This window comes from Rhinopithecus roxellana, chromosome 7 (genome assembly GCF_007565055.1).
Source record: "Rhinopithecus roxellana isolate Shanxi Qingling chromosome 7, ASM756505v1, whole genome shotgun sequence".
Taxonomy (NCBI): Eukaryota; Metazoa; Chordata; class Mammalia; order Primates; family Cercopithecidae; genus Rhinopithecus; species Rhinopithecus roxellana.
The window spans coordinates 52,938,377-52,955,481 of record NC_044555.1 but is presented as its reverse complement, the minus strand read 5'-3'; the positions used below and the strand labels follow the sequence as shown (position 1 = coordinate 52,955,481).

At 43.5% G+C, this 17,105-nt stretch overlaps 1 protein-coding gene across 1 annotated transcript in view; it reads right to left on the bottom strand.

Annotated features, from left to right (window-relative positions):
• The window catches only part of IGBP1 (immunoglobulin binding protein 1), a 33,085-nt gene extending 25,103 nt beyond the window's left edge, over positions 1-7,982 (bottom strand). The window contains exons 1-3 of the mRNA XM_010384130.2: positions 7,894-7,982; positions 7,299-7,711; positions 6,619-6,912 (exon numbers count right to left, since the gene is read on the bottom strand). Coding sequence (XP_010382432.1) covers positions 6,619-6,912; positions 7,299-7,486 — 482 coding nt within the window. The 5' untranslated portion in view covers positions 7,487-7,711; positions 7,894-7,982. The remainder of the gene's footprint in view (positions 1-6,618; positions 6,913-7,298; positions 7,712-7,893) is intronic.
• Between the last annotated feature and the right edge of the window lie 9,123 nt (positions 7,983-17,105).

Here is a 17,105-nt window from a genome sequence, read left to right as displayed (position 1 = left end):
AAATGCCATGGTATCTGGGAGGGAAGATAATTAGGGAAAGGCTTCAAAGAGGACATAACATTTGCTTTCTCTTTTCCAGGCTCCTGTAAGTACCTGTACCTTATGGAGTTTCTTTTTTGAGACGGGGTCTTGCTCTGTTGCCCAGGCTACAGTGCAGTGGCGCAATCTCGGCTCATTGCAACCTCCACCTCCCGGGTTCAAGTGATTCTCCTGCCGCAGCCTCCCAAGTAGCCAGGATTACAGGCACCTGCCACCAGGCCCAGCTAATTTTTTTTGTATTTTTAGTACAGATGGGGTTTCACCATCTTGGCCAGGCTGGTCTTGAACTCCTGACCTCGTGATCTACCCACCTCAGTCTCCCAAAGTGCTGGGATTACAGGCGTGAGAGACCGCGCCCGGCTACCTTACTGAGTTTCTGATTGCTCTTTCCTTCCTCTTCCTTCTCCCTTAATTTGCCCCAAAGTTTTATCCTTGAGTTTTTTTTTCTGTCTACATGTTTTTCCTTGGCAAATTCATCTACACCAACCAAAGCAGAGGCCTCCTAAATCTTTCACATCAGTCACAAAACAGTCTCATAAACTTTACTTGCACATTTCAATCTGTCTATGGAAATGACTATCCAGTTGCCACTTTAGGACCTAAATTCAGTAAATCCAAAACTAGACTCATTACTTATCCAGCGTTCACTTCTCTATTTCTCTCAAAAGGATGGAGTTGCTGTTACTCAACCAGACTCATACTCCTCAGATATGGGAAATACAGGACATACATGAAGAAACAGGTTTTGAGAGAGAGGACACACCATTCAGGTGTTTTATGTAAGACGGCCTCAATATCTAAAGGCATGGGTTGGGGGACTTCCAGAAAGTAAATAAGGATCTGAGTAATTTGTTTTCTAACCATGTAAACTCTTCTTGCAAAAGTAGTATCTCTGATAGCTATAACTTCATTTTTTATCACTCCTTCCTATTTGAAGTACTATCATAACATGCTAACTTGTATTTCTCCCTCTGCCTTTCTTCTTTTTCACTATTTTATATACATATCACTTCTTTATGCAGAGCTGCAACCATACTCCTCTTAGCTTCTGCCAAACCAGATTATTACATGGTCTTTGAACATACCTAAATATACCCTGGCTTTGGGCTTTTGTTCATCTTGTTTCTTCTGCTTGTCAACAATAAGTATTGCTTTAGTAACTTCTATATGCCAAGCTCTATGGCAGGCATAACACAGTGAACAAGAAATGGCTTGTGCCCTCATAGAGTATATACTGTAGTAGAGGAGAAAGACAAAACTCAGAAAGACACATGAAATGACTGCACATAAGTGCCAAGAAGGAAACAAACATGAAGCGAAGAGAGAATAATAGTTGTTAACTACTTAAAGAGACTGATCTGGAAAGGCCTGAGGAGTGATATTCAAGCTGAGACCTAGAGGATGAAGAATTAGCCATATGAAGAGCATTCCATGCAAAGAGAACTGCACACGCAGAGATTCAATAGAGGACAGAGCTGGGTCTATTCAAAGAACTGAAAGACAGTCATTGTGGCTGGAGTCTAGTGAATGAGGGGAGAATGACACATGGTGAGACTGAAAAGAGGCAGGCAGCAGATCACACAAGGCCTTGGAGCTGATTTATCTATCTAGGGTGAGAAATGTTGGTAGCCTAGACTGAGGTATGATAGTGGAGATGGAGAGAAATAGAAGGATAGAAGATAGCTCTTGTAGCTAGAATGGACAGGCCTTTGCTGATAGACTGGATGTGAAAATTCAGAAAAAGGGAGGAATTGAAGGTAAATCCTAGGTTTCTGGTTTAAAAACCTAAGTCAATGGTGGTACACTTACTGAGATGGCTGTGGAGGCACATTTGGGGGTTAAAAAGCCAAGGGTTCAAAGTATGACATGTCTGTGAAACACCCATGAAGGAAGGGTGTTGCAAGTATGGGTCTGAAGGTCAGGAAGAGTCTGGGCTAGTGATATTAATGTGGGAGACATTAGTATAAAGTTAAGTGTTGATATCTGTCAGGCATTTAAGAAAAACATTCAAAGCAGGCAGGCCAAAGAAATGCAAATCAAAACAATAGATACTTTCTGTTTGCCCAATTGGACTGTCTTTTTTTTTCTTTTTTTTTTTCTTTTTTTTTTTTGAGATGGGGTCTCACTGTTGTCAGACCAGGCTGGAGTGCAATGGTGCGATCTCAGCTTAACCTCCACCTCCTGGGTTCCAGCAATTCTCCTTCCTCAGCCTCCCAAGAAGCTGAGATTACAGCCACCGGCCATCACGCCTGGCTAATTTTTGCATTTTTAGTAGAGATGGGGTTTTGCCATCTTGGCCAGGCTGGTCTCGAACTTCTGACCTCAGGTGATCCACCTGCCTCGGCCTCCCAAAGTGCTGGGATTACAGGCGTGAGCCACCGTGTCCGGCCACCCAATTGGATTTTCTAAGTATTAACATCCAAGACAAATGAAGTGCAACATATTCTGAAACTCTGTTATCGTGGAAAGCAACACTTTTACCATATGTCAAGAGCCTCAAAATATTCAAACACTTTGACCCAGTCACTGGCTCCAGAAATCCACCCTAAGGAACAGTGACAGATGCATTTAAAGATGTTTGCTTATAGCATTACTCAGAATAGCAAAAAACCAATGTCTAAATATTTGATAATAACAGATTAAATAATTATGGTACAACTAGAACATGGAACATTCAATATCATGGTTTCAAAAAACACGAGGAAATGCTCACGGTATGTCAGGTTAAAAAACAGGATAGTTACAGCATTCCAAATTTATTAGCTTAAATAACTATATGTCTGAAAGGAAACACACCAGAAAGTTAACAATAATCATCATGAGTGCTAGGACTGAGGCTTATTTTTAATTTAAAAAATATTCTTCTGTTTTGCAAACTTTCTACAATGAGCACTACTACTTTTACACTCAGGAAAATTTTTTTTTTTTTTTTTTTTGAGACAGGGTCTCACTCTGTCACCTAGGTTGGAATACAATGGTGCAATCATAGCTCACTGCAGCCTCAACCTCCAGGGGCTCAAGTGATCCTCCCAGCTCAGCTCAGCTTCTGGAGTAGCTGGGACTACAGGACTGTGCCACCACACCTAATTTTTTATTTTTATTTTTTGGTAGAGACAGAGTCTTACTTTGTTGCTTAGGCTGTTCTTGAACTCCTGGGCTCAAGTAATCCTCCCGCCTTGGCCTCCCAAAGTGTTGGGATTACAGGTATGAGCCACCATGCTCAGCCTAATTTCTAGTTTTAACCATCCTGTAAGACTCGTCTCAAATACCATTTATGTTTTTTTTTTTTTTTTTTGAGACAGAGTCTCATTCCAATACCCAGGCTAGAGTGCAATGGTGCGATCTCGGCTCACTGCAGCCTCTGCCTCCCGGGCTCAGGCGATTTTGCTGCCTCAGCCTCCCGAGTACCTGGGATTACAGGAGTGCATCACCACTCCCAGCTAATTTTTTTTTTTTTTTTTTTTTTTTTTTTTTTTTTTTGCAGAGGCGGGGTTTCACCATGTTGACCAGACTGGTCTTGAACTCCTGACCTCAAGTGATCCACCTGCCTCAGCCTCCCAAAGTGCTGGGATTACAGGCGTGAGCCACCGCGCCTGGTGTCAAATGCCATTATGTTCTGAAACCTTTTCTTCATCCCTCCAACCAGATGTGACCACTCCCTCGTCTCTCTCTTGCAGTTTTTTTTTTTTTTTTTGTATAATTATTTGGATACCAAACTCACTGTTTAAAACTACCTATTACCTGCTGACAGGCTGCCCCCAACTACTTACAAAGGACAGGATGTTAAATTCCATTTCATATCAGTCTAGCCCATATCCTCAGTCACTCACTATCCCCTAACTTTATTATTCCTCATAGTCCTTACCAGCTGAAATTTCATTATTTACTAGCTTATTGTTTTTCTCTAGCACCAGAATAAAAGCTCCATAGCAGCACTGACTTTATCTGATTCTCTAACACCTAGAACAGCTCCTGGCACACAGGAAGGAATTAATAAATATTTTTGAATAAATGAATCATCTTCAGCTCTCTAGACCAAGCCTCTCCTCTGAGCTTCAGACTAACAGATACCTCTACTTATCTCCTAGGCACCTTAAACTCAACATGTTTCAATACTAAATTCATACTCTCCCCTTCCCCCATCTTCTCTTCTTCCTCTTTCCCCATCTCAATAAATTTCACAGCCATCCACCTAAATCAGAAACATGAACATCTTTCCTTGCTGCTTCCTTCTATCCCACCTTCCACAACCAATTGATCACCAGGTTTCCTGTAGATTCAACCCTCCTAAATATATTCCCCCATCCCTCTACCATTGCAATAGTAAACCCCAGTCACCTTTGTGACTTAACTGGGTCTAATCTTTTCCCTCATTGTTTCCTAACTGCTGTTAGAGTGTACTAGTTAAAATGCAAATGTGATCATGCTACTATTTGAAAAGAAACAGCCAGGGCGCAGCAGCTCACACCTGTAATCCCAGCACTTTGGGAGCCCGAGGCGGACCAGCCTGGCCAACATGGCAAAACCCCATCTCTACTAAAAATACAAAAATTAGCTGGGCGTGGTGGCAGGTGCCTGTAATCCCAGCTACTCGAGAGGCTGAGGCAGGAGAATTGCTTGAACCCAGGAGGTGGAGATTGCAGTGAGCCGAGATCACGCCACTGCACTCCAGCTTGGGTGACAAGAGCAAAACTCTGTATCAAAAAAAAAAAAGAAAAAAGAAACAGAACTCTTCAGTGGATCTCAGTCACCAACCAGAGTAAGCTCTTTGGCGTGTCCTATCTGATAGCAGCTGACATTTACAGAATACTCACCATGTGCCAGATATTGTGCTGTTTTATGTTCTTTTTCCCATTTGTGCTTATTAACCCCTGAGGTAGGTACACATGTGTCTCAACTTAAAACGGGGCTACATCCCAATAAATCCATCATAAATTGAAAATATGGGAAGTTGAAAACGCATTTAATACACCTTATTGAACATCATAGCTTAGCCTAGTTTACCTTCAACATGCTCGGAACACTTATATTAGCGTACAGTTGGGCAAAATCATCTAACACAAGGCCTATTTTATAATAAAGTGTTGAATAACTCATGTAATTTATTGATGTTCCCCTGAATGTGTATTGCTTCTGCACCAATATAAAGTCAAAAAATTCTAAGACAACCCATCGCAAATCGGGGACCATCTGTACCATTATTATTTAGATTTCACATATGAGGAAAGCTGAGGCTCAGTTGGGTTAAATAACTTCCCCAAAGTCCAACAGATCATAAGTAAAGCTGGGTCTCAAACCCAGGTCTCTCACTCTACGACCCATGCTCTTAGCCGCAAATAGTTGACTTTGAGTGTTTACTGTGTCAAACATTGTGCTAACTGCTTTATATATATTTCTCTTTTAATCCTCAAAAACCACTTTATAAGGAAGGACCTATTATTATCTGAATTTTGCAGCTGGGGAAATTCAGGTAGTGAAAGATTAAATAACTTGCCAAAAATCAGTGATTAATCACAGCGGTCGAGCTGGGATTCAAACACCTTATCAAGTTCTCAGCAACAAGTTTCTCTTCACGTTCCTCACATCCCAGGCTCTCCTTGATGTGGACCCTACAACATTCTTCAGTATCATTCCTTCCCCCTTACCACCACCCTCTTTGTGTTCTACCATCACCTAATTGCTTATAGCTGCTGTTTTCGTCCTACACATCTCCACCCACCAGTTTCTTTAACGCCTCTGTGGCTTTACTAAGGCTATTACATACTCTGCTGGCTAATGCCCTCCTCTCCTCTTCCTCTGGATATTCCTATTTACCCTTAAAGAACTAAGCACAGGAGTCACCTCTTCGAGGGAGCTTTCTCCTCTCTCCTGCTCCCTTTGGTTAGGTGCCCCTCCCATCTGCTCTCATAGTACCTTGTACAACCCTCCATAACATCAGTGTATATTGATATTCTGTTTCTATGCCCTTTTTCCTCACCAGATTGTATGCTCCTCCAAGGCACGGACCACTCATACTCACACAAACACCTATATACTTTGTATCCCCAGTGCCTAGCATAGTTCCTAGACAGCATGACCACCCATTAAATGTTGTTTAAAAAACAAACAACAACAAAAAAAAAACCTAAGTAAGCAACTTTTCCAAGATCACACGATGAAGCTGTGCCAGGACTAAGATGAGTTCAGGATGTTACACATCTACTCCAGCAGTCTGAACAGAGCTCCTCAATCAGTGGACCATAAAATGGCCTAGCTTTGTCTTCCAGAGACATCTACCCCACTGTACCATGTGAACATTGCTATGATGGATGTGGAAAAGGTTGGGAGACACTCTGCTAAATTACATTGCTGCTGTTGGCAATCATAAGGTAGTAGGGGTCTGATAGGTAAGTATAATCATCTCAACAAAAGCAGAGGCTTCTTGAAAAACTCAGGGAAGTTTGCTCTCCCCAGGGCCTATGCTCAATAAGAACCAAGAAAGTGACACACACCATTCTGGCCCCCCACCAACCGCCAAGAAAGCATGCTCCCGAAAAGCACTGCCATTGTGCAGCCCTCATATTATACCTATTGACTCACCTCTTTATTTTAGCCTGTCTTTGAGATGCCATAGCAACGAGGCTAGGATAAGCCATGGAAGAATTGGCAGTGTGATTTTCAGCTGAGTTGTTCTTGGTTTTGGGCAGCTCAAACTCTGCCACATGGTAGCAATGGCACTGAGTTAAGTAGTTCATAAAGTGTTCTCGAGCCCGCTGCAAATGATCTAGACGCTTGCTGGGGTTGACTTGTTTCATGGTGAGGGCTCCTTGAAACGCTGGCACCAACAGGTACTTCAGGTCGGTGGAAGCAATCTCTTCCAAATCTTCATTTCGGCTGGAAGAGCAAAAAGGAGGCAGTGAAGCCTGGCTAGGCATTCAAATTGTGGCCCTTGGCTCCTGGGGGACGGAGTGGGAGGCTGGGCTGGGAGTGGAGCAGAGGGAGGAGGCACGGGTAACAGCGCCCAGTTTCACTTAATGAAAGTGGCTGAGCGCTCACACCCAATGCCTTGCAATCAGCAGACACTAGTGAGCAGAGTCGTGGGATATCAACCATCTGGGAAGAGAGGTGGGGAATGTAAACAATGTACACAAGATCGCAGTGGTAAGTAAGAACGAAAGGTTCTCACTACTAAAGGTCCCCTCCACTCAGACGCAATGGCTCCACCCTTGGTAACCATTATTACCTTCGTTCTCAGCCATTATTACTATCTTCCCCCATACCTGAACAAGTCTAGCTGCGATAACATTTCGGCAGCCTTCTCAAGGAGGTCCAGGCCCTTGAACACCTTCTCCTGGACTATCCGGGAACCGGCAGGTTCAGTCGCTACTTCTACTTCGTCCAGTAACTGTTTGCCCGTTTCGAACAGCTCGGGGAGCCGCGGCAGCTGTAACTCGTCCTCAGCAGCCATCTTGGGGAGAGAGGAACCCGGAAGATCTCTTTCCCGGGGTCAAAGGCAACCTTGATAAAGAAGAACTGGGCGACCGCGGACAAAACCGGAAGAGGCACCTCATTGGTCCAGTAGCTTCACTGTTACCAAAGCATCAAAGGACTTCCGGGAGCCGCCGTTCGCCGGCCCTGGCAACCGTTTCCATAGACTCATTTTATGAGGCAGCCTATTACAAGTCGTAGGCATCTGTTAAAAACAAACAAACAAGCGAAACCCTAGGCGCTGTTTTACCATGAGCTCCTCGTCGCCGACACGGGGCTGAGAAGTTCTGTGGGCTCTGAAGCCCGGGTGTGGCGAGGCTGAATTCGGAGCGCGAGGAGTGCGGACGAGCGAGTGCGCTTTAGGAGCCGGTCAGGCGCGCCCCTTACCTCGCGAGTAGCTCCCTCGATTGAGGAGTCCAGGGACTCCAGCTGCCGCGCCACTCCCACGGTTTGAAGATCCCGTCGCTTGAGCGCGAAGTGCAAGTAGCGCCCCCCTGCGGCTTCCGTCCACCCACCAACTGGAGCTCCGGGTTCCTCCCAGCCAATCCTCTCCCGTCCTCTTCCCCCTTCACACCAAACACGCCTACGACCCGGGGTCCAGTGGAGCCCCCCTCAGCAAGATTGGTAACCTGCAACTCCGGTCACCGCACAGCCGGCTTCCCTTCGTGCACTTAGTTCCTATGTCAAATGTTATTTCTGTGCAACCTTCCTTGTCTCCCCACCGCCTTCCATCCTGTGCCCTTCAGCCGCCAAGTCTGGGTTTCTTCTCTGCATCTCTATCATGGCACCTACCACACTGTATAATTGCTAGTGACTTACAAATCTCTCTTATCACAATGAATTTGACTCATCTTTGCACCACTCTGGCTAGCCTGAGTACTCAGTATCAGTCATTATCTGAAAAAAAAAAAAGTGATCAGTTTGGAAAGCAGCCCAGTTATGCAGAACTGCATTGTTCAGTAGGTAGTTACTAGCTGCATGTGGCTACTAAGCACTTGAAAGTGGCTATTTTGAATCGAGATGTGCTGCAAGTGTAAAAAAAACCCCAGATTTCAAAGACATTAAAAAAAAAAAAAAGAATGAAAAATGTCAATACTTTTTACAGGGACTACATGTTGAAATGATAGTCTTTTGGATATATTGGATTAAATATGTTATTAGAATTAATTGTACTTGTTTCTTTTCACTTTGTAAATGTGCCTGCCAGATCATTTAAAACTATATTTGTAGCTCCCATTATATTTCTACTGGACAGAACTGATGAAAAATATAATTTCAGGACTTCAAAGAAGGGACATCATTGTTTTGAACAAAGCAGTATAAATACATACTGATTACCTTAGGATGCAGCCTGAATTGTCCTAGGAGATTTAAGTAGCAGGCACACTCTCTAACCCTGAATATAAACTTTTAAACTAGTATTTTAAACTACATATAGTTGAGAAGAGAAAAGCTTCATTAAAAAACAACTAGAGGGCAATATAGGACAGTATAAAATAGGTGATATGTTGTACTGCACAGGCTGTTGGAAAACCAAGAAAGGGCAAGTCTTGGTTCTATGCTAGGAGTAGTTCAGAAGGCTTCTTAGACATGACATGCAGTCATATAGAAGAATGTCAAAGTTTAAAGGGAACCCCCAAAATCGGAGGAAAAACTTGAGACCAGAAAGGTTAAGGGACTTGCCCAGCCAGTTTGTGACAAAGTCAGTGACTTCTGAGTTCAATTGTTTCTACTCCATTAGCCTTCAGTTGGGTAGGATTTAGAAAGATGAAGACCTTTAATGTGGGACAGATTGAAGCCCCAAACTAGAACAGTGCTTCCTAAGAGGGAGAGGAGACTGTGTCACACGTGCAGGTTGAAAAAGCTTCCCAGGTGATTCTAATAAACCTTCCCTTGCAACCCCTGCTTTATAAACTAAGAAGGAAGTGAGACTTTGGCGAATTACCTATTTGGTTTATCTGGCACCTCTAGTAACTCTAGTAAACTGACCTTTCAGGGTCAGGCTCGGCAGGGAATATAAGAAAAAGATAGTATTTGTGGAAGAGACTTAGAAATGTAGTAATTGTGAGAGTAAAGATAATTTGCTTCTCTGCATTTGCTTGGATTAAAACATGTCTTGGCCGGGCGCGGTGGCTCAAGCCTGTAATCCCAGCACTTTGGGAGGCCGAGACGGGCGGATCACGAGGTCAGGAGATCGAGACCATCCTGGCTAACACGGTGAAACCCCGTCTCTACTAAAAAATACACAAAACTAGCCGGGCGACGTGGCGGGCGCCTGTAGTCCCAGCTACTCGGGAGGCTGAGGCAGGAGAATGGCGTGAACCCGGGAGGCGGAGCTTGCAGTGAGCTGAGATCTGGCCACTGCACTCCAGCCTGGGCGGCAGAGCGAGACCGAGACTCCGTCTCAAAAAAAAAAAAAAACAAAAAAAAAAAAAAACAAAACCAAAAAAAAAAAAAAAAAACATGTCTTTACTGTTACTTAAGAGGAAAAAAATATGCAGAATCTTAATTTGGTCTTAAGCTTTGTAAGCCATTTTTTATGGCTTTCAAAATTAGTCTTTTTTTTTTTTTTTTTTTTTTTTTTTTTTTTTTTTTTTTGAGACAGGGTCTCACTCTGCCACCCAGGCTGGAGTGCTGGAGTGCAATGGCACGATCTCGGGTCATTGCAAACTCCGCCTCCTGGACTCAAGTGATCCTCTCCCCTCAAGCCCCCCAAGTAGCTGGGACTACAGGTGCAAGCCCCCACTTCTGGCTAATTTTTGTATTTTTTTGTAGAGGCAGGGTTTCGCCATGTTGCCCAGGCTGGTCTCAAACTCCTGAGGTCAAGCGATCCACCCGCTTCACTGTCCCAGAGTGTTGGGATTACAGGTGTGATTCACTGTGCCCAACCAAAATGACAGTCTTTATGGGGGATGCCAATTATTTTTAGAGTACCTGTTATATATTAGAATTGTCATTTTAAGCATAGCATTTCATCTTATTTTGAAAGAATACCAAGATTAAAAAGTGGTTAGAAAAAAAGGAATAATTGCCGGGCGTGGTGGCTCATGCCTGTAATCCCAGCACTTTGGGAGGCCGAGGTGGGCAACTCACCTGAGGTCAGGAGCTCGAGACCAGCCTAGCCAACATGGTGAAACACCGTCTCTACTAAGCATACAAAAGTTAGCTGGGCTTGGTGGCGCCGGCCTGTAATCCCAGTTACTCAGGAGGCTGAGACAGGAGAATCGCTTGAACCCGGGAGGCGGAGGCTGCAGGGAGCCGAGATCGTACCACTGCACTCCAGCCTGAGCGACAGAGTGAGACTCTGTCTCAAAAAAAAAAAAAAAAAAAAGAAAAAAAGAATAATAAAAACGAGTCGTTTGCTGTGTTTTGTGTGTAAACATTTTATCACATTAAACTCCTATTGTGCATGGGAGATTTTTTAAAATCCTAGTTTAGGGCACTTAGCAATCATGAAAGTATAATGGTACTTAAACTTTTTGTAGTAGCGTAATTTTTTTTCCAAAACAAGTTTTAGAGAACCTATAATTTCTAAAAGGACTGATGTATTTGAAGAGGATACAAAGAAGTCTGCCGACTCAGCCACTGGCCCATCTTCCTCAACCTGCACTCCAGGTGAGGGACTCTGGGGCTCTAAGTAACACAATATGAAAAGCACTAATCTGGCCAGGTGTGGTGGCTCACGCCTGCAATCCCAGCACTTTGGGAGGCTGAGGTGGGAGGATCCCTTTAGCCCAACTCGGTTACTGAATAGCTGTGTGACTTTGGAGAAATTCCTTCCTTTACTCTTTCCATATGTGCTGTGTGCTACCTGAATGCTAGGCATTGAGAATTCGAACACCACCCAAGGTTTAAGCTCTTAAGGGGTCCATAGTTCCATGGAAAAGACAGGTAAACAAATAATCAAATAGTAATTTGATAAATATTTTGATAAAGGTGTGTTCAAGGTGTTAGAAGAATGGAGAGAATAGCTTTGGCCCGGAGGGGCATTCTGTTAAGGTCAAACTCAATAATATGACTTCAAGATCCTTTCTGATCTGCCTGCTGACATCCTTTTCATTTTGTTCCTTCATGGATCCTAAGCTGAACCTTTAGCAAACTCTCCTAGTTCTCCAAACCTATCATGTTCTCTTAGGCCTTCATGCATTCACGTAGGTGGTACCTTCTGCCTGGAATGTCATTTCCTTGTCTGTGCCTGGCAAATTTCTATTCATTACTCATAACTTGGCTCAAAGATCACTTCCTCTGGGAAGCACTTCCTGGTTTTCCCCCGTAGGTGAGGCTGCCTCCTTCTTAGCTCTTATAGCATTTGATTCATCCCCCTGTGATAGTACTGTACTGTGGTTATCTTTATCCACACCTGTCTCTCACTAAACTGAGAGCTCTTTGAGGCCAGGGAGAGTGTCTTACTCATCTTTGTTCACTCCAGCACAGAACCTGCCACCCATTAGGTAGGAGAGACTCAATGTTAAGTGAATAACTTTGTATCATAATAATACCCAACCTTCTCTGAGTGCTCACATCCTGCCAAGTGACTATGCTAAGTGCTTTACATGTGAAGGAGTTCAGAAGATGCCACCCCAAAATATGCCACTTTGGTATGCTGATTATTTGAACCAAGGGCACTTGGGGAACAGTGGATACAGGCAGAGGCTGTCTCTGAGCTGCCCTTATCTGCCTAAAGCTGTCTCCTCCAAAAGGAACGTAATTGTCATGAATACCCTCTCTGGGAATCTTACCAACCAGGGAAGATTAACTTGGACCACAGGAGAGGAGATCGGAGGCTGACACCACACCCAGACAATCACCTATTCTTCTGAGGGCTGCTTTGAGACAACTTTTATTACCTGAAAGACTTTTTATCTGCATAACAAGACAACCTCTGTTACCACACATTTCCTTCCCTTGCTCTCCCATAACTCTTGTGTTGCCACCAGCCCCCAGGAAGCCCCAAGCCCCTATTCCTTTCTGTAGTTCGGGATGCTGTTTAAGCTTTAATTGAAACAATCCCTATAAACTTCATAAAATTAATCAGGGAAGAAGGGAGGGAGAGAGAAAAAATAAACCAAGCTCGCAGCAAATTCAGCATGAATCATGAGGTCAGCTTACCCTCTGACTCGCTTCCTTCCTCATAGTTTGCTGCCTACTGCTTCAAAATCATGTAGACCCTGTTATAAGATTATAGTTCCCCTTAATTGTTCTATATCTCATTGCCTATTCTGTAAGCAGCCACATGGCACTTTTTATTGTAGCCATCCTCATCCAAATACCCTGAAGTTTTATAGGTGCAGTTGTCCTAAAAATTGCCCATGGACTCACATCATCTATACTGTTTTGCCTTGCAAACTCAAATTATGAACGAATCCATAGTTGAACAATACTATTAGCCTGATGATAGCAGCAGGAGGCAGACAAATTCCTAGGCAGACAGGGGTGGGTCCCCTGTGAAACCTGACCTTCAAACCAAAGACAGTTTAAAGTCTGAAAACCAAGCTACAAGTCTCAATAAATCCACAGACCGGATTGAGAACCACTCTTCCTGTTTGGCGTGCTTTCCTCTGATTGATCCCCACCCTTCACCTATTTTACATATACCTACCCTTCCCTAATTGGTTTTTTACACTGTTGTGCCCATCTTTGAGTGGTGTCTTTTTTTAGCCTTTTTTGCACACTCATAAACTAATCAGCACACACTTCCCCATTCTGAGTCCATAAAAGCCCCGGACTCATTCACACTTTGGTACTACCTGCCTTCAGGTTGTGGGGAGCCTACCTGACTTTGGGTAAAAGGGCTGCCCAACTTGGGTCCCCTTTCCACTGAGAGCTGTTTCATCACTCAGTTTGCCTTGCTCACCCACTGGCTGACAGCATAACCTCATTCTTCTTGGATGTGGGACAAGAACTTGGGACCCCCAAATGGTGTGTGTGAACAGAACTGTAACCCTGTAGCACTCCCCTCCAGCTTGCTGAGCAAGCAGGAGAGGGAGCTGCTGGGCGCCACATGCCCCCCTTTGTCAGGCTGTGGACAGTGGGATTGAAAGAGCTGTTAGCATGCTGCAACACCCTTTGGGGCTTCGAGGTCACTGGCATCCCTGTTCAGGCACCACCACAGTCCCCTCATCCAGACGCCTGCGCCCAAGGTGGAAGTAGGTCGTGGCACACTTGGCCCAGCTGAGGGCTGAGCATGGATCCCATAGTGAGTGGGGGATCTGGGCCGGAGCACAAGCCAAGTGCAGCCCACTGGGCTGAGTGAGCAGGGTACCTCCTGTGGAGAGCCCAGGGCTGAGTGAGGCCCAGACAGGGGCATTGCTGGCCACAGAGGTCTCCAGTGGGCCAAGCAGCACTGAGATCTCCAAACACTCCCCTAATAGGCATGTGATGGCTTTTAGCTAGTCTTACTAATCTCGCTTTCCCCACAACCATCAACCAAATTGGAGAATTTTTTGTAACTATAGCTTCATTCTCCTGATGTAACTTCAGTATGTGTTAATAGGACTTAACATGTCAATCACAGGCCTCTATTCACTATATATATATATAATATATATATTATATATATTATAAATATATATAATATATATATAAATTATAATACAATGAAGGATATTTACCTATTACATGAATAGCATTAAACCTTCCTTTACATGAGAAAACACCTTAACGTCCATACGTCTTTTACCCTTCCTCTTCCTGTCACTGAACCCCAAAATGATTTTGGGCTTCATATATTGTAAATACAGTCGAACCAAAACATTAGATTGTGAGTCTAATAATAGAAGCCTCCAACTTCTTATTTACCAAGAAAGCATGCCAGAACTGCTAATTCATGCCCCCATATCTAACAATAAGGCTCAACTTTTAAAGGATAGAAGCTATTCATTGGACTTAGGTGCCAAAAAGATTGGCGCAACTCCAAATGAAAGTAATATGAGTATATTCTCCTCCTTTAACTTTTCCAATTATTATTACTTCAACTAATGTTTACAAAAGTAACTCCTACCTCACCTACATAAAAACCTCCATCACATGAGCCCTTCATTACCAGTCTCATTCCAACTACTACATTTATTTACCTACTTCAGGAAACCATCATCTCAAACTGACACTGAAAGATCACCCAAACCCTAAAACTCTCACTTAGCTTTAAACTAGATTATTTTTCGATAGTATTTATACCAGTAGCACTCTTCATCACATGGTCGATTATAGAATTTAAATATGATGGCCTGGCACAGTGGCTCACGCCCATAATCCCAGCACTTTGGGAGGCTCAGGTGGGTGGACCACTTGAGGTCAGGAGTTTGAGACCAGCCTGGCCAACATGCTGAAAATACAAAAATTAGCCAGGCGTACTGGTGTGTACCTGTAGTCCCAGCTACTTAGGAGGCTGAGGCAGGAGAATCGCTTGAACCCAGGAGGTGAAGGTTGCAGCGAGTCAAGATCATGCCACTGCACTCCAGCCTGGGCGACAGAGTGAGACTCCATCTCAAAATAAATAAATAAATATTATATATACACTCAGGCCCTAATATCAATCATTCTTCAAATATTTACTCACATTTCTCATCACCATACTAATTCTAGTCACTACCAACTTTTTGTTGGATGAGAGGGGGCAAGTATTGTATCTTTACTACTAATCAGCTGATGATATGGCTGAACAGATGCTAACACAGCAGCTCTATAAGAAATTCTACATAATTGCATTGGAGACATTGGCTTCACCTTAGCAATAGCATGGTTCCTATCATTCTCTAATACATGAGAATTTCAACAGATATTTATTCTTAACCCCAACCCCAATATCCTACTAATTGGGCTCCTAGTAGCAGCAACTGGCAAATCAGTTCCATTTGGACTTCATCCATGACTTCCATCAGCCGTGGAAGGCCCAACTCCCATCTCTGCCCTCCTTCATTCTAGCACAATAGTAGTAGCAGGTATCTGCCTACTAATTTGCTTTTACACCTTAATACAAAATAATATAATCGTTCAGGCACTTACACTATGCTTAGGTGCCATCACCACTTTATTCACAGCAATCTGAGCTCTAACACAAAATGATATCAAAAAAATTGTAGCATTTTCTACCTCAAGTCAACTAGGTCTCAATAGGTACAACTGTCATTAATCAACTTCACCTAGCATTTCTTCATATCTATACTCACACTTTCTTCAAAGCCATAGTGTATCTGCTCTGGATCTATTATTCATAAACTAAATAATGAACAAGACATCTTCACTTCATCCTCGCTTATCATTGGCAGCCTCGCAGGTATATGTTGCCTTACAAGCTTCTACTCCAACGATCTCATCATTGAAACCACAAGCACATCATATACTAATGGCTGAGCCCTGTTAATTATACTCATCACCACCTCCCTAAAGGCTGTATACATTACCCGAATTATTTTCTTCACACTGCTAGGACAGCCTTGCTTTAACAACCTTAGTAGTCATCAACAAAAATAACTCAGGCCAGGTGCAGTGGCTCACACCTGTAATCTCAGCACTCTGGGAGGCTGAGGTGGGTGGATCACTTGAGGCCAGGAGTTCGAGACCAGCCTGGCCAACAATGGTGAAACCCCACCTCTACTAAATTTACAAAAAATCAGCCGGGCATGGTGGTACTCGCCTGTAATCACAGCTACTTGGGAGGCTGAGACAGCAAAATCGCTTGAACCCAAGAGGCAGTGGTTGCAGTGAACCAAGATCGCACCACTGCACTCCAGCCTGGGCGACAGAGTGAGACTGCATCTCAAAAACAAACAAACAAACAAAAAACAAAAAGTAACCCTATTCTAATAAACTAAATTAAATGCCTAGCAATTGGTAGTATTTTTGCTGGATTTTTCATCTCCAACAATATTACTCCTATACCTATTCCCCAAATAACTATGCCCCTCTTCCTAAAACTTACAGCCCTTGGCATAACTATTCTAGGATTTTCAGTAGCAATAGAACTTAATGTGAGCCAGGTGAGGTGGCTCACACCTGTAATCCCAGCACTTTGGGAGGCCAAGGCAGGTGGATCACCTGAGGTTGGGAGTTCAAGACCAGCCTGACCAACACGGAGAAACCCCATCTCTACTAAAAATACAAAATTAGCTGGGCGTGGTGGCACATTCCTGTAATCCCAGTTACTCTGGAGGCTGAGGCAGGAGAATTGCTTGAACCCGGGAGGCGGAGGTTGCGGTGAGTCAAGACTGCCATTACACTCCAGCCTGGGCAACAAGAGTGAAACTCCGTCTCAAGAAAAAAAGAAAAGAAAAGAAAAAGCAACACCAAAAAATATAGCCCAGCTCTAAAAACTAACCTCAATCATTGTATCCAGTCAAAAAAGGCCTAACCAAACTCTATTTTCTCTCCTGTCTTATCCCAGTATTTCTAATCTTATTCTTAATCATGTAACCCTGTTTCCCCAAGTAATCTCAATCACAATAAAAATGCTGACAAAGATAAACCGGAAACCATCATTAATCAACTACCATAACTGTACAATGCAGCAGTACCTACAGAATCTTCACAAAGCCCTACCTCCTCACCCTTAAAAACCACCCAATTTTCCATATTTTAATAATCAGTAATAATTTCTACCT